Source organism: Anolis sagrei, chromosome 1 (genome assembly GCF_037176765.1).
Source record: "Anolis sagrei isolate rAnoSag1 chromosome 1, rAnoSag1.mat, whole genome shotgun sequence".
Taxonomy (NCBI): domain Eukaryota; kingdom Metazoa; phylum Chordata; class Lepidosauria; order Squamata; family Dactyloidae; genus Anolis; species Anolis sagrei.
Genome location: NC_090021.1, coordinates 298,927,032 through 298,949,810, shown reverse-complemented (window position 1 = coordinate 298,949,810; position 22,779 = coordinate 298,927,032). Strand labels below are relative to the sequence as shown.

At 39.6% G+C, this 22,779-nt stretch overlaps 1 protein-coding gene across 1 annotated transcript; it reads left to right on the top strand.

Annotated features, from left to right (window-relative positions):
• Positions 1-10: 10 nt before the first annotated feature.
• On the top strand, positions 11-22,779 carry DTD2 (D-aminoacyl-tRNA deacylase 2). The gene is made up of 4 exons (XM_060759535.2): positions 11-49; positions 14,959-15,149; positions 17,478-17,547; positions 22,304-22,779. Exons 2-4 carry the CDS (start codon positions 15,039-15,041, stop codon positions 22,627-22,629), a joined length of 507 nt encoding a protein of 168 aa, XP_060615518.2. The 5' UTR covers positions 11-49; positions 14,959-15,038; the 3' UTR covers positions 22,630-22,779.

The window sequence follows — 22,779 nt, the reverse complement described above, 5'->3', positions numbered from 1 at the left end:
CAAACCGGAAGTTGGCCTCTTTGACGGCGTGAGGCAGAAACGACGTCACGTAAGTCCTGAGAGTTCGAAAAGTATTTCCGGGGAGGGCGGCGGATAGTTCAGGATAGTAATGGCGGCGGATAGTTCAGGCCTGGGCAAACTCTGGCCCTCCAAGTGTTTTGGACTTCAACTCCCACCATTCCTAACAGCCTCAGGCCCCTTAAGCGGCTGAGGGGAAAAGGAAGGGGCCTGAGGCTGTTAGGAATGGTGGGAGTTGAAGTCCAAAACACCTGGCATAGCTGTTGCTCTTTCTCTCCAGAGTAAAGAGGAAAATTCAAGGAAATAGTAGGCCTGTGAGGCGTCTCCCGTGCTGATAACACAAGTTTTCGCTCTTCCTTCTCTCTGTCCTTCTTTCATTCCCTCCCTTTCTCTACATCTTCCCCCTTTCCTTCGCTCCCTCTTTCCTTCCTTCTTTCCCTTTTTTCTTTCCTTCTCTCCTTCCTTCCTTCTCTAACTTTCCTTCCTTCCCCCTTTTTCTTTCCCTCCCTCTTTCCTTTCTTCCTTCGCTACCTCTTTCCTTCCTTCTCTCTTTGCTGCCATGCTTCCTTCTCCCTTTCCTTCTTTCTTTCCCTCCCTCTTTTGTTTCTTTTTTTTCTCCCCTTTCCTCCTTTTTTCTGTATTGTCATTTAGTTTTTTGTCATTTAGCCTTTTAAGTCCCTTCTGCTGTGTTTTTCAGTGTTTTTATGAGTGAAGGTCATACATTGGGTTGTTAGGTGTATCGTGTCCAAATTTGGTGCCAATTGCCCCAGTGATTTTTGAGTTCTGTGAATACCACAAACAGACATTGCATTTTATTACATTTTTATTTATATGGATACCACCAAGACAATCGACAGCATTTGACACAATAGACTATAAATAATAATAATAATATCCAACATATTGTTATGGTTCCATTGTACAGTGAAAGTGGGTGAACATGATTATGGAGAAAAGTATAAAAACAGAGGAGAGAAGAAGAAAGAAAGAGGGGATAAGGGAGTGGGTAGGCGGGAGGAGGTAGCGGGGTAGAAAAGAATTATTTTTTAAAAAAAATAGCAATTAGGTAAATCAGCCTTGATAATACATAGAAACCAACACAAATAAATTATATTGTTCCTTTTACTTCCAGATCGCTGAATGTGATACTATTTATTTATATTCTTTACACTTGGTTCATGTCCATTTATATATGCCCCAAGGCGTATGACTTATAATTGACCCTTAGGGCTTTTTTATTCTATTTTTTATATAGATTTGAAGTTGCTGTTTTTTTAAAGAAACTAATAAAGTTGTGGGTTGTTGTAGGTTTTTTCAGGCTATATGGCCGTGTTCTAGAGGCATTCTCTCCTAACGCTTCACCTGCATCTATGGCAAGCATCCTCAGAGGTAGTGAGGTCTATTGGAACTAGGCAAAAGGATTTATATATCTGTGGAATGACCAGGGTGGGACAAAGGAATGCAGAGACAGCGTAGTGTAGAGGTTGCACTATTTGTGCACATCATGGTAGAATTAATGCAGTTTAAGACCACTTTAGCTGCCATGGCTCAATGCTATGGAATCCTGGGGTGTATAGTTTGGTAAGGCACCAGTCACTTTTTGACAGAAGGCCAAAAACCTTGTAAACTGCAACTCCCACATTCTCACAATTCCTAACATCCTTTGGTCCTTTCCTTTTCTCCCTTAGCCGCTTAAGCTGGGAAGGGGCCTGAGACTGTTAGGAGTTGTGAGAGTGGAAGTCCAAAACACCTGGAGGGCCGAAGTTTGCCCATGCCTGAATTAAATTGATGCCAAATTACATTAATTCTACAGTGAGCTTCACTTTATGACTCTGGAGTCCACTTTTTGACTTCCTTCTCAGCCACTGGGTGACCTTGGGCAAGTCACTTTCCCCCAGGCAAAGGCAAAGAAACAAAACAAATCCTGTTGAGAAAATCTAGTAGTAGGTACTCCTTAGGGGTGTCCTAACTCAGAAATGATTTGAAAGGCACACAACAATAGCAAAATGAATGGATGAACCCTTATTACACCTATACACATATGTTACATTCCACGTCACTCCACTGGTTGCCAGTTAGTTTCCAGGCAAAGTACAAGGTGATGGTTTTGACCTTTAAAGCCCTACATGGTTTGGATCCATGGTACCTAAAGGATTGCCTTTTCCCATACAGTCCACTCCACACACTTCGGTCTTCTAGGGGTTGTCTGGTTCAACCAGCCAGAATCCAACTAGCAACCACCACCCACAGAACCTTTTCATCAGCCACCCCAAGGCTATGGAACGACCTGCCGGTAGAGCTCATACAGCTGAATCAGCTGTTGGAATTTAAGACACAAATGAAGACCTGTCTCTTCCGGCAGGGCTATCCAGACGGTCTTTAAACATAGACTTTTAATGAATGTCCTTTGTTTAATCTCTGTTTTGTCTGTTTTAATATGTATTTCATAGTGATACACTTTGGTATGTCAATTTTAGTGTGTATTTGTGGTGTTTCTGTATTTTAATTGTTTTGTGACCCACCTCGAGCCATGAAGAGAGGCGGGTAAAAAATAAAATTATTATTTCTATAACTGGCAGCAAGGGTTTCAAAGTTCAAAACTGCCTTGTATATCAGTTTTCCTGCACTCTTTCTTATAATTTGTTTACTCCTTAGTGCTCATTACTTCTCCGCAGACCAATTTACAATGATCTCACATAGTAGACTGTTAGTAATATTCAAAGGCACAGCCTTGTTTGTCTGTATTGGTATGCAAAGAGGTTCCATCTGTCACATTTGAAACAGAGAAGTTTGTAGTTAAGTTTATTTAGCCTGTTTCTAGCCTTGCAGCCTATTCAGTGCTAATCATGGTGGGCAGTTGCAACATTAACACCTGCCTCAAACAGACAAGAGTTCTTTCTCCCACTCTGGACATTCCACAGATGTATAAATTCCACAGATGTATAAATGCCACTTGCCTAGTTTCCAGCAAACCTCACAACCTCTGAGGATGCCTTCCATAGCTGTGGGTGAAATGTCAGCATTTGCTTCTGGAACATGGCCATACAGACTGGAAAACTCACAGCAACCCAACTTAATAACTCATTGAACAGTTTGTAACTATTTTTGTAATTATAACATGTAGCTATTGTGAAATATACTGCTTTGAAACAGGATCTATCATTTTGAAGCACCATGTACTTTAAAAGAGGAAACTGCCCCATCCATGTTATTTTGCTGCTTGGGGGTCTGCAAGAAAGGAGGCCCTGTAACACTTTGATACATTAATTCTAGTGTTATATTCAGACTTTTACCAGCGGAAAGTCTATTATCCAGCTGGGTTTTCCCACTCCCTTTCTGCAGTCTTATATGTCTTCAAAAGATGAACCAGAGAATTGGAACACTTTGTTGGAAAACATGGAATACAGGTTTAAAGAAGTTGATTATAAATTGTATGATTTTAACTGTATTTGTGTTTGGATTGGTGGCACTAATGCTGTAGCGGCCTAGCTGAGAGGAGTGCGTTGCCATGGAGACGATGCTGTAGAGAAGTGGGAGGAGCTTAGAGGAGAGAGTTTGAAAGACGACAGTTTAAGTTCAGTCAGAGTTAGGGTTTTGGAGTCGGAGTTGGCAGTTGAGAGAGAGAGAGTGGGAAGTAGAGAAGCAGTGTTTGTGAATAGTCAGAGGTTTCTTCAGTTTAGGAAGGCTGAAGGGGAAACCTAATTAGTTTCATTAGTTAGAGAGGACTAATAGAAGCTTGTTTAGATCACTAGTTAGAAATGAACTAGAGATCTGGGGTTTGATCACAGAAGGATCAAACAGGAAGGCTATTCACCTCAGGAAACATTGTTTAAGAAAGTGCTTCACCACAGTAAAAGTCAATTACAAGTTGTAACATCCAGAAGTGTGAACTGTATTGCAACCAAGTTACATGTAAAGTTCTCAAAGTATTTCCAAGTTTATCAACAGCCTGCAACCATACGCTTTGTTCAAAATAAACTTGTTCTCTTTTGTTTGAAGACTGCTTCATCTCCATTAATTCTGCGTCCAGTGTGCCATATCTCCCAATAATACCTCACATCACACATTGGTGGCACCATTAAGAGTAATAAATAATAAATCGTCCCTCCTCTCTCCTAAGACGTTACAACAGGTATATAAAAGTTTGAGGAAATTAGCAAAAAAATTAGTCAGAATTTTGCCTCATCCAAAGTCTTTACTTTTCAGTCCACCTGAATACGTTTTTAGTACAGAGGTGATAGCAGTAAGAAACAAATTGGAAAGTCCTGTTGTACAAATAACTGTTCATTTGCGCAGTTTTTACACAAAAGTTCATGCTAGCATAAAGTGATTTGTCTCAAAGATCCTGGTGGAGTTCCCACTCTTACTGAAAATTTTGATAATACTCCCTCTAATGGAAAAACATAGAATAGCTCTTTTTCATTCTCAATATTTTAAGAATCTGGAACCAAATTAATTTATAAGACTTGATATAAAGAAGAAAACCCTATGTTTTGCAACTGCCCTCACTGACTCCCAGTTTTGCCAAATATCCAGAAGGCATGGCTGTTCAAGACATTGAAGCAAAAACACAACATAATACTGTACAGATCTCAAATAAGTTAATGCAGTCACATCCAACTGGTCATACTCCCAGTAAAGTGGCTAAAGGGTTACAACCTTATTTAAATGAGGGAAACAGGTATGCTTCCCTATACGCATTACCATAACCTTTCTTGGATTGAGATTAAAATGGGTCCCATTTCTCCATATCCTCACACATGGTATCACCTTTTCACATGTCGGAATTGCATGCTCCTGTGTGGCAAGAGGATATACTGATAGTAACAGTGATACTGGTAGGATCTCCTGTCTCAGCTTTTGCTGAGGAGTCAGACTAAATGTGCCAAATAATTACTGGACAGCATTAGTGGAGGATGACACTAGTGGAATTTCTCTTAGGGACAATGGCTGTGTCAAACATAGCTAACACTTGTTAGTACTGTGCAAAAGGAGGCAAGCTAAACCCATTTAAATATCCTTTACCACAAAAGCCTGATGATGAGATAATCTAGAAAGAAACAAGCTAAGCCCCCTTCTACACGGCCATATAAAATCCAGATTATCAGCTTTGAACTGGATTATATGGCAGTGGGGACTCATATAATCCAGTTCAAAGCAGATAATGAGGATTTTCTGCTTTGATAATCTGGATGATATGACAGTGTAGAAGGGGTCATAGTGCCAGAAAATAAAACTCGGCCTTCAGAAGAAAAGGCTGATAGGAGACATGATAGCCATTTATAAATATGTGAGAAGTCATAATGAGAGAGCAGGCTTGTTTTCTGCTGCCCTGGAGACTAGGACACAGAACAATGGCTTCAAGCTACAGAAAAGGAGATTCCACCTGAACATTAGGAAGAACTTCCTGACTGAGAGCTGTTCAGCAGTGGAACTCTCTTCCCTGGAGTGTGATGGAGGCTTCTTCTTTGGAGACTTTTAAGCAGGCTGGATGGCCATCTGTCGGGGGGGGGGGGGTGTTGAATGTGATTTTCCTGCTTGGCAGGGGATTGGACTGGATGGCCACGAGGTTTCTTCCAATTCTATGATTCAATATTGCCTTCAGTGTGTGCTACTGGAGAACAGCGGTGAAAGTTATGAGTAGTACTGTGGTCAATGACTTAATTGTCAGCTGTTGACATGCTTAGAAGTGAAAGGAAAGTCCAAAGCTGCACGATACACAGGGACATAGAATGTGAGCAGCATGAATCAGAGGAAGCTAAACATAATAAGCTGGAATCATTGAGGTGTTGTGTGAATTCAGGGCTGTATGGCCATCTTCTGGTAGCATTTTCTCCTGGCATTTCACACAAAGGATCCTCTGAAGATGCCAATAACAGATGCAGATGACATGTCAGGAGAAAATGCTGCTAGAACACAGTCATATAGCCTGGAATCCACACAATACTCCAAAAAAATCGAATGTTTAAGTATTACAATACTTGGGGTGAAATAGTGAAAATGGGATAGGAATGAGATGTTTTTAGTCAGTTAATTGTAGTGTTTTCCTTAGGAAGTGAAAATCTAAGAAGAAATGAGGTGGCATCAATAGTGAGAAGAGGGATAGGAGAATTAGTCAAAGCAAAGAGCCTGAACTTAGCAAGATAGTTTGTTAATCACAAATGCAGTTTTCAAGCAACCTAACAATCAAGTGCATGCATAGACATTACTTGATGGCCATGGCAAAAATCAAATAGTGTAGAAGGGAAGCAGAAGATTAAGTGGAAGCAGAAGATTCTGTTTTTTAAAAAACAAGACCAGGATCAGATTGTGAAATAGACCACAAACTGCTAATGCACATAAAAAATAGAGTAAAGATAAAGAACAACTCTAAAGCAACTGTTTTACCAAAATATAACCTAAATAATATCCCTGTAAAATATAAAGAGAGTGTATAAAATAGTTTTGCACTATTAAGCCAAATTGACTAGGAGACAGAGGTATTCTGGATTTAGGCTGGGGCCATTCTGAGGGAAGGATGCAATAAGACAGTGGCCCCTTCTGCATTGCCATATGAAATCCAGACAACACTGGCTCTTTGGCTTAGAAATGGAGATGAGCACCACGCCCCAGAGTCGAACACGACTGGGCTTAATGTCAGGGGAAAACTGTTAACTTACCTTACCTTACTAAAAGAATATATAAATATGAAAATAAATATAGTGCCCCTACTTCGTGGATTTTCACTTTGTGAGGGATGTTAAATTGTAAATTGTATTTTGTGAATTGTTGGGCATCGAATTGTGCCTTTTGTAAGCCGCCCTGAGTCCCCCCTAGGGGGTTGAGAAGGGCGGGGTAGAAGCACTCCAAATAAATAAATAAATAAATAAATTGTCCTGGAACGTAATACCCGCAATAAGTGAGGGAACACTGTATATGGTACTGTAGATGAAGCCAATTTCTCTAGTTCACTGGATAACTGATGAAAATCATAAAGCAAGTAATTAAAGTGGAATCATACTGCTATAGTGTACAGTAGTGTTCAAGATACTCTTTTAGCGGATCACATTATCCATAATCTTAGTGTCTTGGCAAACAGCATGAGAGCAGTAATACCAGTAGCCTGGCACACAGAACTTGTAAAACTCAACATTAAAAAGCACTGAAGTGGTAAATAATCACAGCAAGTTTGCAGTTGAGGTTAATAAACATCATAGTACCCTGCAGAGGACAAGACAGTATGATTACACAGTTTTTTACTTCTAGCTTTCTAAAGCAGAGAAAAATATGAATGCTACCGATGTGTTTATGCAAGAGAACTTACCGATTCTGGTGCAAAATGTTCCATTTTAGGAGGTTTGTAAGTGTCAAAGACATTAAGCCTGACGTGATTTTATTCTAAAATGTGTAAGTTGTGATTATCCCAATTCAACAAGTTCATGTATATGTTTCATAATTGTCTGAAATATTCAATAACTGTAATCTATTTTTAATATAGTCCTATATTTTGCTATGTGCTCCAGAGATGCATAAAATTAACTTCTCAGATCCTAGTACTGCTCCCACACAGCAGGAATAGCTGTATAATACTGTGTTTAATAATGTATTCTCGCACTTAAAAGTGCAAGAACAAAATAAAGGAAACAATTTTGAGCAGGGAACTGCCAGCTTCAGTACCATCTAATCATGGCTAACAATAATGATTAAAATTTTATGTCAAAAGGCACAGAACTCTGGACATATTTGTGGGAATTTGTTTTATTTTGCAGAAATTATGCCCTAACACTGTCGGGTCCTCCAGAGTCCTTGGACATCAACTTCCACAATCCCTGAGCATTGGCAATCATGGTTGAGGCTACTGGAAATTGAAGTTCAAAACTTGTGGAGGACCAAAGGCAAGAACCATTACCCTGTATATTTTGGAGTAGGACTCATGTGGCCATCCAGATATTGTTGGATGCATCTCCCAGCAGTCCTAGCTAGCATAGCCAATTACTTGTTTAAACTGTATTGTCAGTGTTAAAAATATTAACAAAAGTATAGATGTTATGAATAACTTTTCAATAACATTAAAGCATGGGTTCTTTTATTGCAATTTTCCAATAAGAGAAAGGGTCAGAACTTTTACAGAACAACATTTAGTCATACGGACATACAGATTTAATGCAACTACATTGAATTCACAAACAACCTACAGTTACATTGGCTAACAAACAAACAAACAAACGGGAATTACATTTTTACTCAGCATTCACTTACCCATAAACATTCATCCATCCTCCTGCATCCAAATATTACCATATTCTTTCTCCCTCCTTAGAGAAGCACCTGCTTTTAGGCCAGATCCTGCTTTCTCCTGCAGCCTGCCAACACATAGTTCCAAAAAGTCCTAAAATGCCAAAATGCATCCTCTTTCCCTAAGAACATAACACCAAAATGCACACTCCTTTCTCTTCCCTTAAGAAAAAGAAGCCAACTGTATAGTGTCAGATCTGCTTTCCATTGCAGATCTGACACTCCAAGGTACACTATCTCTCTCCTTCCTAAGGAGCAGAGCATAGCAGGTGAACAGCGCCACTGTCTGTCACAGTTTTTGGATTGTAATAAGGTCTCTTATATAGTAATGTTTCACTGATGTTGTCCCAAAGTTGTAAAGAAATGATAGATTTTTTTTTCCCAGCCTGAACCATCCTGGCTTCCCAGTTTCCTGGACCAATGTTGACTTTATGTAATTATTTTCCTTCTCAAGGATCTTTGTTTGCTTCCTTTGTGATGTAAGGAACTTTGTAAACATTTCCTTAACATAAAGGGCCATTGTCTCTGATTGATGTAAACACGTTGTTTTTCCCCAAAAGTTCAATAGTTATAATTTGTCACAGTTCCTCTCAACAACTTTTAATTACAGTCCATGAGTGTAGTTGTTTCCCAGGCCACAGAATGTGTCTTTCAAATTATTAGGTCTCATTCATTCATCTTTCATACAATTCCATTCAAACCATATATCATATTTTTCATCATGACATAGAGTCATGCCTTTTGTGCAGTTACCTACTCTCATTTTAGCATTTATTTTTTATCCTTATTAATCCTTTATCCAACCACTAAGTTCTGTTGTATTCAGTGGTACTGAATCCATGATATCTGGGTTCTGTTGCATTCAGTGGTACTTAATCCATTGTTTTTAAATTGTTTAAAATTGCTTTTAAATTTTGTTAGATTTTAGATATTCTTGTAAGCCACTCCAAGCCCCAGGGGAGTGGTGGCATATAAGTTTAAATAATAAAATAAATAATAAAAAATATCCTGACCTTTAAAAAAAAACCCTGAAAACTTGACTCTTCGAGCAAATTTTTGGAACCTCAGCATAATCAGACAACTTGAATCGGACAATGATCTAGGAACAGCTAAGACGACGGACCGGATGAGGACTGAACATGAAGACATAGTTTTAAATTTTTAATCATTCACTGTTTTTATGCTTTTAGATACATGGTGATGTTTTCTCTATTTTTATTGATGTATTATTTTATATATGGCATCAAATTGTGCCAACTTGTTCGCTGCCCTGAGTCGCCTTTGGGCTGATATGGTTGGGGTAGAAATAGCGTAAATAAAATAAAATAAATAAAGATCACAGCCTATAACCTATTTGCCCCACCTCCTACAGACTATGGCCCCTTGCACACAGCTGAATGAAATTCCACATTATCTGCTTTGAACTGGAATATATGACAGTATGGAATCAGATAACCCAGTTCAAAGCAGATATTGTGGGATTTTCTGCCTTGATATTCAGGGTTATGTGGCTGTGTGAAAGGGCCCTAAGTGCATGGACTATGGAAGCTGCTTTTCTTCACACACTCCTCCACACATTTTTCCAGCAGAAAGAGATGAGGGCTTCAGGGCAGCAATATCACCAATTTAATAATGCTAGCAAAAATAAACTTGAATTCTATAGATTAATGAATTCTAGCCACCTGAACTAGCCAGCTGAACCGTTTAAAATCTTAAAAGATGATGCTGTCAAGGTGATGCATGCCATATGCCAGCAAATATGGAAAACACAAGAATGGCCATCAGACTGGAAAAAATCAACTTATATCCCCATACCAAAAAAGGGAAATGCGAAAGACTGCTCAAACTTCCGTACAGTGGCCCTTATTTCTCATGCCAGTAAGGTAATGCTCAAGATCCTGCAAGGAAGACTCCAGCAATACATGGAGCGGAGTTGCAAGATGTTCAAGCTGGGTTTAGAAAAGGCAGAGGAACGAGAGACCAGATTGTCAATATCCGCTGAATAATGGAGAAAGACAGGGACTTTCAGAAAAACATCTATTTCTGCTTCATTGACTACTCTAAAGCCTTTGACTGTGTGGATCATAATAAATTGTGGCAAGTTCTTGGTGGGATGGGCATACCAAGCCACCTTGTCTCTCTCCTGAGGAATCTGTACAAGGACCAAGTAGCAACAGTAGAACAACAGACTGATTCAAGATTGGGAAAGGCGTACGGCAAGGCTGCATCCTCTCACCCAACCTTTTTAACTTGTATGCAGAACACATCATGCGATGTGCGGGGCTTGATGAATGCAAAGCTGGGGTGAAAATTGCTGGAAGAAACATTAACAACCTCAGATATGCAGATGACACCACTCTGATGGCCGAAAGCGAGGAGGAGCTGAGGAGCCTTCTAATCAAGGTGAAAGAAGAAAGCGCAAAAGCTGGGTTGCAGCTAAACATAAAAAAGCCAAGATTATGGCAACAAGAATGATTGACAACTGGGAAATAGAGGGAGAAAACGTGGAGGCCGTGACAGACTTTGTATTTCTAGGCGCAAAGATTACTGCAGATGCAGACTGTGGCCAGGAAATCAGAAGACGCTTACTTCTTGGGAGGAGAGCAATGTCCAGTCTCGATAAAATAGTAAAGAGTAGAGACATCAGACTGGCAACAAAGATCCGCCTAGTCAAAGCCATGGTATTCCCTGTAGTAACCTACAGATGTGAGAGCTGGACCTTAGGGATTGCTGAGCGAAGGAAGATAGATGCTTTTGAACTGTGGTGTTGGAGGAAAGTTCTGAGAGTGCCTTGGACTGCGAGAAGATCCAACCAGTCCATCCTCTAGTAAATAAAGCCCGACTGCTCATTGGAGGGAAGGATACTAGAGACAAAGTTGAAGTACATTGGCCACATCATGAGGAGACAGCAAAGCCTAGAGAAGACAATCATGCTGGGGAAAGTGGAAGGCAAAAGGAAGAGGGGCCGACCAAGGGCAAGATGGATGGATGGCATCCTTGAAGTGACTGGACTGACCTTGAAGGAGCTGGGGGTGGTGACGGCCGACAGGGAGCTCTGGCGTGGACTGGTCCATGAGGTCACGAAGAGTCGGAGACGACTGAACGAATGAACAACAACAGCCACCTGACAACCAGTGCTTTTAATGAGATTGCTACAAGCTATGATCCTTGTGTGTTAAAACAGTAATCTCCATGAGAAAAGGCGATCAAAAGATTTTCAGTATCTTCTGGTCATACTACCTGTCATTGCTTGCTTTTTATCCTGATGCGTTATTACTATGCAATACTTTCTTGTATCATATGCTTGGGAACTACATATTCAGACATAGCAGATACAATATGAAATTAGACTGTTCAGTGTGGTTGGATTAAGCAGTCAAGTTATAGTTCACTGTTAATATTTTATTGTCACTGAAAGACAAAAAATAACATCCGAGAAACAGCCCTCTCATACAAACTGAAGTGTAATGTGAACCCTCATCCCCACTGGATAATAATAGGATGTAAGGGCTGCGAGATGTAAATGAGAACATTATGGCTCGTATTTTTAAAGACATTAGAAAGAAGAGAGATTGAAACATAGAGACACATTTTGATTTGAAATTATGTAAACTTTGGTTTCAGTTCTGTGATTATATACATTTTGATTATTACACAATGCAACAACACTTGTCCCCATTAATATTCATTACATCTTTATTAGACAATAATATTTCATATTCTTTCATGTTATCTTCAAAAAGCCACTCTTTGTTTTCAGGAACCATGCAGTTAAGGTATGTGGGAGGGATACAACAAAATGCCTTTTACATGGGGTTTTTTAACGCATGGAGACTAGTAATTAGGACCATTTTATGCATAGTTTCAGACTATTTCATAATTGGATGGCACTTATCAGTAAATTAAATGCAGAGCTAAAAGTCTTGCTGCCTCACACCCTAGGTTTCAGGTCCCTTTTTTGAAAATAATTTTTATGCATATTTTATAAATTGATTACTTATTTCAAATATACAGCAATAGCATAAACTTATGATACAGCTTTTCAAAGGATGAACAATTTGGTGCCAATAATGAGCTTTACATTGCCTTGGTTCAAACTGATTTAATGCTTCTTTTTACTCTCTCGGGTAATTTCATCTGCTTATTATTTATTTATTTATTTATTTATTTACAGTATTTAGATTCCACCCATCTCATCCTGAAGGGGACTCAGGGCGGATCACAGAACCCATATGTGGCAAACATTCAATACCGATTATATAGTGACAAGACACACAACAGATAGTGGTATATATAGCCTTTTCCCATCTTTCGGCATCTTTGGAGGCTGTGCTCGGTCCCAGCCACAGGGGATTGCTGTCACTCCATCTCCTTGCCAAAGAGCTTTCTTTGTTCTTAAACCTTTTCCTTTATCTGATCGAAACACCATGCCTAAATACCACCCCCACCCCCCGCTTTAATGTGGTTCCTATTTGCTCACATTTGTTTTCGAACTGCTAGGTAGGCAGAAGCTGGGCTGAAGGTCAGGCGCTCACTCTGATCCGGGTTTCAAACTCTCAACCTTCCAGTTGGCAAGATTTATTGCAGCTTGGTGATTAGCCTGCTTGTGCTAAAGCCTGGCCCTGCTTAGCCCCATTCTTCCTTTAACTTTTTTATTCCCATGTGGATCTCAGTAAAGTCCTGTAAAAATACCAGGAGGAACATCTGTATGAAAAGGAAGTCCCCATCAAAACTGCCCTTACCACGATTGCCCTAAATTTTGTAAGCATCTTTGAGGGACAAAAAAGGTCTAGTTTTATTTAAAAAATCAAGAACACTAGACTGGATAATGAACCAGCTGAATAATGGAAAGTTGCTTTTGTTGTTGTTGGGGTCTTTTATTAATCCCACTAATTTCTTCATCAGACAAAGCTGTTAAAATTGTACATCTTAGAGTCGTAAGCCTACATTTTATTTTTAGATATATTTCTGTTGTTAGTCAAGATGGTCTAGAAGAGAATGTCAAGTCATAGAGAGAGTGTGTAGAATCATAGAGTTGGAAGAGACATCATGGGCCATCCCTCCAACCTCATGAGAAGCTGGAATGCATCCAGAGGAGGGCAAATAAAATGACCAAGGGTCTGGAGAACAAGCCCTATGAGGAGTGGCTTAAGGAGCTGGGCATGTTTAGCCTGAAAAATAGAAGGCTGAGAGGAGACTGATAACCATGTATAAATATGTGAGAGGAAGTCATAGGAAAGAGGGAGCAAGCTTGTTTTCTGCTGCCCTGGAGAACAGGATGCGGAACAATGGCTTCAGACTGCAAGAAAGGAGATTCCAGCTGAACATAAGGAAGAAATTCCTGACTGTGAAAGCTGTTCAGCAGTGGAACTCTCTGCCCTGGAGTGTGGTGGAGGCTCTTTGGGGGCTTTTCAACAGAGGCTGGATGGCCATCTGTCAGGGGTACTTTGAATGCAATTTTCCTGCTTTTTGACAGGAGGCTGGACTGTATGGCCCACAAGGTCTCTTCCAACTCGATGATTCTATGATTCCTGCCAAGAAGTAGGAAAATCACATACAAAGCACCCCCAACAGATGGCCATCCAGCCTCTGTTTAAAAACCTCCAAAGAAGGAGCCTCCACCACAGTCCTAGTCAGAGAGTTCCACTGCTGAACAGCTCTCAAGTTAAGCAGTTCTTCCTCATGTTCAGATGGAATCTCCTTTCCTGCAATTTGAAGTCATTGTTCCACGTCCTAGTTTCCAGGGCAGCCAAAAACAAGCTTGCTCCCTCTTCCCTATGACTCCCCCTCATGTATTTTGGATTTTATTGTATTCTGTTGAATAGTCAACACGCCTCCTCTGAATACATTTCCTGAATGTTCCTGAAAGATTTGTTGACTGTTTAGTACTGCAGCACATTTAATTCATTTATTATCCCTAGAGACACATTAAAGTTAAAACTCCACCATACATCAGTTGCTTTCATTAAGGAAATAAATTTAATGAAGTTTCCCCTTTTGGGCAAATATCCAACATAATTCATAATTTAGTCGACTTTAATTGTTAATTTCCTTTCGCTGAAACATGCATCTTTATGGGAGGGAAGAAGAATAATGTGATGTCATGGGCTTTTCTTTCTTTCTTTTTTTACAGAAAATATAGTTCTGTATATGAGCTATTACGGTCCAAAAGAGCTGGTAGGCTAAGTTAAAAGTAATGTTTGAAGGGATTTCATCAAGGCTGGTGAATGAGAACTGTTACACACAGCACTGTAGAATGAATGCAGTGATCCCAATGCTGTGGGACCATGCAAGCTACAGTTTTACAAGATTTCTCTGCGAAAGAGTGAGGCGCCTTGCCAAACTATAATTCCTAGGATTCCATAGCATTGAGCCCTGGCAGTTAAAGTGTCAAACTGCATTAATTCTACAGTGTGGACCCAGGCATGGGCAAGCTTGGGTCCTCCAGGTGTTTTGGACTGCAACTCCCACAATTCCTAACAGCAAATTGTGGGAGTTGCAGTCCAGAACACCTGGAGGACCCAAGCTTGCCCATGCCTAAATGCATCCAAAGATCAAGAAATGGAGGAAGATAAAGTAAAATACATATATTGGAAGGAACCAGGAAGTTGCTTCTTCCAAAGTGCAAAAGACTAATCCTACTGCTTTGCTTTCTCTTGCAATCAGGGAACAGAGGAGGGCGGAGTTTCCCTCCTGGAGGAAAAGCTGAATTTGCAGAATAGCCCTGTTTGCCTTTTCCTGCTGTCATGGCTGAGCCCATCAAAGGCCCGCTGGCCCGGACAGTTTTGCAGCAGTGCCGTCATGCTAGGCTGCAGGTGAAGCCTCCTGAGCAGGGCTCCGAAGCAAAATGGGTGGAGGTAAACACCCCTCCTTCTCTTTCTAAGATCTGGGCTGGATCTCCGTCCTATAGTACATGCATCGGCAAACCTGGGCCCTCCAGGTATTTTGGACTTCAGCTCCCACAATTCCTAACAGCCTAACGGCTGTTAGGAATTATGGGAGCTGAAGTCCAAAACACCTGGAAGGCCCAGGTTTGCCCATGCCTGATCTACAACTGAACTGCCGTGGCTCAGTTATTTCTTACAGCATATTCTTCAGTTGTCACATACCTAAATACGGCTGTATCAGATACTTACTATACCATCAATTTAACTTTCTTTGGCTCTGATAGAACTGTAGCCTATGGGTCCAGGCAATTTATCACATTTTATTTTGGCTACATTATTCATCACATTTTATCTTGTTTCGCCACTGAGTGACAAGGAGGAGATATTGTGAAATGGAAACAAGCTTAGCAGAACAATCATTGGTTAGTCTATACAGGCGTAGACTCCTTATTTAGCGTTAATAGACTGCAATACAAGTTCTGTAGTATTATATTAACCTGGAAGTTAATCCTATTGAACACAATAGAGCTTATTGCATGGTTTACAAGCAGTCAGTCCCCAAGTTATGAACAAGATAGATTCTGTAGGTTTGTTCTTAAGCTGAATTTGTTTTAAGTCTGAATTACATTTTTAAGTAATTCTTCTTTGGAGGCTTTTAAACAGAGGCTGTGTAGCCATCTGCCAGGGGTGCTTCGAATGTGATTTTCCTCCTTCTTGGCAGGGGGTTAGATTGAATGTCCCATGAGGTCTCTTCCAACTCCATGATTCTATGATTCTAAGTGTAGACTACTGCAACCCACCCTACCAGGGGTTGCCTTTGAAGACTGTTCAGAAGCTTCAAATCGTCCAACGTGCAGCAGGCAGGTTGTTAACAGGAGCGGCGCTCCGGGATCACAAAAGTCCTCTGTTGAGCCAGCTCCACTGGCTGCCAGTTTGCTTCCAGGCAGAATTCAAAGTGCTGGCTTTAGCCTATAAAGCCCTAAACGGTATCAGACCAGCTTACTTATCCAAACGTATCTCTCCTTATGAACCATCTAAGACACTAAGATCTTTTCGAGAGGCTCTGCTCTCACTCCCGCCTTCCTCACAGATGCTTTTGGCAGTGACTAGAGATAGGGCCTTCTCCGTGGTGGCCCCCTCGACTGTGAAACGCCCTTCCCAGGGATATAAGATTGGCCCCCTCCCTCCTGACTTTTCGAAGAAAGGTTAAAACCTGGCTTTTTGAGCAGGCTTTGCTAGTCCAGCATAATGATACGAAATCATGGAACGATATGATGTTGCAATTGAATAACGATTTTAACAAGGAGACGCTCCCGACAATTTTTTTACGGCTTTGTATGGTCTTTTTAATATTTTATACTAAATGTTGTAATAGTATTTTATGATTGTTTTATTTGTTGAGGCATCAAATGTTGCCAACTGTGAACCACCCTGAGTCGTCTTCAGGCTGCGAAGGGCGGTATACAAATATGGTAAATAAATAAATAAATAAATAAATAAGTGTAACTCCAGTAAAATATGCATATGTATGTACATCGTATATGTATGTATATGTGTAGATGGATAGATGGATAGATAGATAAGCTTTTGATACTATAAAGAAGGGTTAACACAGCTGTGGTGTTTGTTTTACTGTTTGTGCCCCTCTTTAGAAGATTTCTGTCCTTGTGATAACTGGAGTTTGAAAAAAGTTGACTTGTTGTGGAAACCAATATTGGTGATAAAGCTTCAATGGAGACCCCTTTCCCCTATGATAACTCTTTCATGAGTGAATTTCCCTTCCTAGTAGTAGATTTCTCTCACTTCCCATTGTCTCATCCCTGTTCTTAACTATGAGTTGTTTGTAAGTTGGATAAAGGAAAATATTTATTCCAAAATGTTATTTTAAGAAATTTCTCACCCAATCAAACAAATCTCACAGCCTTTTAAGTCCAATATGACATTTTATTTCAGTGTGCCAGATGCTGGAAATATATTGTTACCATGCAAACCTATCCGTTGCAGTCCAGCCTCCTAAAATCTAAATATGAAAAATTTAGTTGATTGGATTTGATTTAATTCAGAGTTAATTAATTTAGTTAATTTAGTGCTTAAAGGATTTTGTAATTCATGCTTTAACCTTTTGCTATGTTTATCTGGGAACAAGCCCCATTGAATTAACTGAGGGTTTCACCTGAGTTGGTGTAACTGTGCTGCACATAAAGTTTTATGCACAGAAATAAGAGAGCTGTGTAATTATAGCAAAACACCTTGTGGATATGTATGGATTCATAAATATATCTTTGTTATTTTATGTAGATCCAGCAAGGACTTATCATATATGTATGCTTCTTCAAAGGGGCCAGTGAAGAAATTACTTCTAAAATGGGTAGGTTTTTTTTCCAAAGGCACAAAATTTCAAAAGCAGGCAATTGAAAAGAGTAGCACTAAAAATAAGTAAGCAACTCTAGTGGCGACATTGAATCTAACATATGATAATAAGGAGTGATTTAATGAGGTTTTGCATTAAAATAATTAAAGCATCTCTCAGGGGGAAGTTAGTCTGAGCAACTGTTTCATTCTGAATTGTGCTACATATAAGTCCAATGTATTTTTTAATTAACTGGCTCTTACTGAGGCAGCTGTTAATAAGCTTGCAGAGGCACAGTGTGTTATTAATATAGTACCATATTTAGCTTTAGACCTAGGGCTCTTTTGAAATATCAACTAAGTTGATTGGATTTTTTTTATTTTCTAGTCTTTTAAAAAAACTTTTAATTTTATCATAAATATTTATGGATATTTTTGGGAGGGGGGGGATATGTTAAGTGGAACACATTTGGTCTCAGGTCCTCCTCAGGATATTTGTGGCCAACTTTTTTGCTCTTGGGGTGCATCTATACTATGGAATGAATGCAGACTTACACCACTTTCACTGCCATGGCACAATGCTATGGATTCTGGGATTTGTAGATTGGCAGGGCAGCTGCGCTCTTTGGTAGAGAAGGCTAAAGCCTTTGTAAAACTAGAACACCCACGATTCATTACCATTAAGCCATGGCAGTTAAACTGGTGTCAAACTGCATTCATTCTACAGTGTAGGTCAGTGGATCCCAACCTTTTTTTGACCAGGAACCACTTGACCAGGGACTACTCTCCAAAGTTAGTACCAAGAGAGTTACAAATCAGTCAACTTTAGATTTGGTTTGGTTATTCAGTTTGGCTGATTCAGAAAATTGCATTGAATAGACCACATCAGCTCTAGTTTCTGATACAGGGTATGTGCCATCCAGTAGTCGTCATCTGCTCTCCCACAGAAAACCATATTTTATAATCTAGAGTTGATGTGGTAGTAGCAATATTTTGTGGGTCATCAGCCTCTTCCCTCACAATATCCCTCAGTAATATAAGAGGGTTTTGCGAGACCAGCCACTCTCATTGCCTCGTGGTTTTGAGGCAACGGTGTAGTAATAATGAGGCCACGGACCATATTTTCATTCTTGCAGACCACTGGTGGTACACGGATCACAGGTTAGAAATCACTGGTGTAGATGTACTCTCAGAAACAAGCAATCCATGGGGAACAGCACCAGAGGCCCCTTCTACACTGCCATATAAAATCCAGATTATTTGTTTTGAACTGGATTATATGGCAGTGGAGACCCTATCTTGTTCATGCCCAGCATTTTAAATTTTAATTATTACATTTGGCCCGACCATAGATTTTTAAATGCTGTATGTTATTGTTATTTTTATTGTTCATTGCTTATTGTGTATTTTTGTTTTTGAGTTTTATTTTAACTGTTTGCATTGATTATTTTTTATCGCCTTTGTTTATTGATGTGCTGTGGGCTTTGCCGCATGTAAGCCGCACCGAGTCCCTTGGGGAGATGGTAGCGGGGTACAAATAAAGGTGTTTTTATTATTATTATTATTATTATTATTATTATTATTATCCAGTTCAAAACAGATAATGTGGATTATCTGTTTTGATAATCTGGATTATATGGCAGTGTGGAAGGGGCCTGATTTTGCTTGAAAAAGCAAAAGCGGCCCCTCTCCCATGTGCAGAAGTACTTTTTAAAAAACAGATCAGGAAAAACAAACCTTTCAAACATAACAGTTCCATTGGATTCCGTCATCTTGACCAGAGCTATTCTCTGAGTAGCGGTTCACTTATTTCTAGAGAGTAAAAGGTTTATTGGACCTCTTCTAAAAGGTAAATATTTATAAGTCTAAACATATAAAACTGAGTTAGCTCAAGATACTCTTCTGCCCTAAGCACAATACAGGATAGCACTTCCCCATTTCATGTACAGAAGCCAACTGTATTTTTCTGCAATCTGATTTTTTTCTCCAAAATGGTCAGCACCTTCCATCACACAATTGAAGGCTCTGTGGCACTCATGGCTCTTTCCTGGAAATGTTTCTGCCATCTCCTGGCACCTATTGCCTCTGAGTCAGCTCACTCTACCTAATGATTGAGTTGGCTTGGCCAGGAAGAGGACAGCCCTTCCAGTGTAATTAATTAATGCAAGTTGACATAGATGTATCACTTTCTTCAAAAGTTGCTATGAAATGTTTCTAATGCTGGGGGAGGGGCATTTCCACCATATTTGAAGCCCCCCCCCCCCCGAGTCCTCATGGGCAAAACACAAAAAATTACAATTTTTCAGCAAAACTTTTTGACTCCAAAAGTCCCTACATTTGGAGCCCTCTCTGGTCTAATTTAACCAAGAGAGGCCTTTTTTGGAACAGGAGGTAAAATAGTGTTGTCCCCTTTTCATTGTATTTACTGTCTTTTTAGATGACATGCCCCTGGGCAGGGAATTGTCAGATTAACTGTTTGTAAGCCACTCTGGGAACCTTTTAACTGAAGGAAAAGACATAAATGTAATAAATATGTCTCTGCTGTATCTAAAATGGCCCAGGAAGACCCCAAAACATGAATGTGTTTGGGGAGCATAAAAAAAATTGTTGGAGTATGTGCAGAGGGGGTACAGCCTTCCAAATTCTCATTGAAAGCTAATGGGACTCCCTCTTTCCACAGTTATCAACCCTTGGATTAATAATAATAATAATAATAATAATAATAATAATAATAATAATTGTATATTGCCCTATCTCCCCACAGGGACACAGGACGGTTTCCAACATGTAAGGTTGTGGCACAGCTAATTAGTAGCCAGCTGTATTAAATCACTACTGACCAAGAGGTCATGAGTTCGAAGCCAGCCCAGGTCAGAGTGAGCTCCCAACCATTAATTGTCTAGCTTGACCTCTGCAACCCAAAAGATAGTTGCATCTGTCAAGTAGGAAATTTAGGTATGGCTTTATGTGGGTAGACTAATTTAACTAATTCATGACACCATAAAACCTTCCAGCAGCTTGCCTAAGACTGAGGAAGTATCCCATTAAGGACTCAGTGTCACAAGTGGACGGTGAAGCGGCAGCCTCCCCTGTGACCGGAATCGAGCATACCCCCATGAAGCTGGAAAGCTGGAATGTTAAATTGCCTCTTTGTCTGTCTATATATGTTGAATGTCTAATGGCATCGAATGTTTGCCATGTATATGTGCCTTGTAATCTGCCCTGAGTCCCTTGTGGGGTGAGAAGGGCGTAATATAAATACTGTGAATAAATAAATAAATAAGGCAAAACATTCAATTACCAGAAAGAAACCATACAGACAATTACATTAAAATAAATTATTTTCTAGTCCACAGTAAGTATTATTTGTGGTTCTGAATGTGATAACTATGGTTATAAAAAAACAAGGGTTTATCTCCAAATCAGAGGTTGACTAGATGAAATGTAAAATGACATTCGGACCATCCTGGAACATACACACATTTTCCACTGTAGATGTTCTCTTAACGAAAGATAATCATGCATAATGTGCTCTATGCACATTTATTATACTGTAGGACATTACAGAAACATATAGTAGATGTAAATTTCTTTCTTTGGTCAGCCATTTCAAAAGCAACAACATAGACTGGCTTCTCTCACACAAAAAAGCATCCATAAATATACTGGAGCCTAGAAAATTGAAAATTGTCAAAAATATCAATAAATGTCAGTGAAGATCTCTTGATAATTGTGCATGCTCTGCTGAATGTTTAGAAGTTGCTTTTGAAGTATTTTTTAGGATGGCTACACCTGAAGATATTTTATGGAGTAAACGATAAAAGCTGACCTAAGTGCTTTTGAAGTAGATAAGCAAACTTTAGACTTTTCCCTTGAACCCTGGAATCAATTTATTTTTAACTGGTTGTGAATTTCGAAGTTCTAATAATAGGGTTTCATACATACCATATTCCTTTTAAGGTGAAAGTGATAACATAGGAAGGAATGTAGTCTCAGTATAACTGGAGATTTGTACCTATACTGTTATTAAATGGTTATTAAATATTTGGAAAAGAACATTGAAGTGACTACAGTGCCCCATAACATCCAATTAGGTTAGGTGAAAAGTATGATTGTGTGTTCAGAGAACAATAGAACCAACCCAAAATAACAATGTGTAAAAACCAGAAAACATATTATCTGAATTGCTTTCATGGATAGAACCCATTGTTAGCCTCATGACATTGACCTCATCACTCTAGAGAATGAATCCATGTTAAATCCAGTTGCTGCCTCCTACAGAATTCTGGAGTTTGTAGTTTAGGGAGGAGCCTTTAACAACCTCACAAAACTACAAACCCCAGAATTCTGCAGGTGGCAGAAACCAGATTTAAAGTGGATTCATTCTCTAGTGTGATGAAGTAGAGAATGAATCCACTTTAAATCAGTCACAGTACTCTGTCTGTTGTAATAGATTTGCAGACTTTCAAAATTTAGAAAAACAAGTCTTATGTAGCCAGTAGAGGGAGCTGATATACAGGTAAATATCCCCCCCCCCCCCCGAACTAAGTACCTGGTGATTGTAAAAGAGATATACAGTACTTGCTTTATTTGTGTGTGGATATATCTGTATCTAACTGTTAATCAGTCAAGTTTATTTCACAGTGTAAGTACTGTGACACATTTTTAACAATTGTGCCTTATTGATGGTTTTAGAGCAGGCATGGGCAAACTTCGACCCTGTAGGTGTTTTGGACGAACAGCCCACTAATTCTATTTTCCCCTCTGTTTTGCAGTCAGTACACTCTTGAATGTGAAGTTAAGTGAAACTGAAGGTGGGAAGTATGTTTCTATTCTGGATTTGCCAGGAGACATCTTAATAATACCTCAGGCCACACTGGGTGGTAAGTTAAAGGGAAGAGGCATGCAATATCACTCCAATATTGAAAAGGACATTGGGCTGGCACTCTATTCCCAGTTTGTGGTTCAGTGTGAAAGAGAACTGGCTGCTAATGCCAAATGTTTTGAGGCTGGTGTTGTTCTCAGGCATGGCACATACGGAAACCGGCAAGTGTTGACGGTGGATACAAATGGACCTTTTACTCATATGATTGAATTTTGAAATTTTTAAGGAGGACATATAGTCTGACAAATACAGTACGATTGTGCCGATAGGCAGCAATATAGTTAATTTAATTCAAATGTTTGAGAGAAATGAAAAGACTTCAGTAAATGAATACCAGACTAAATAAATGTTACTGCTTTATGATAA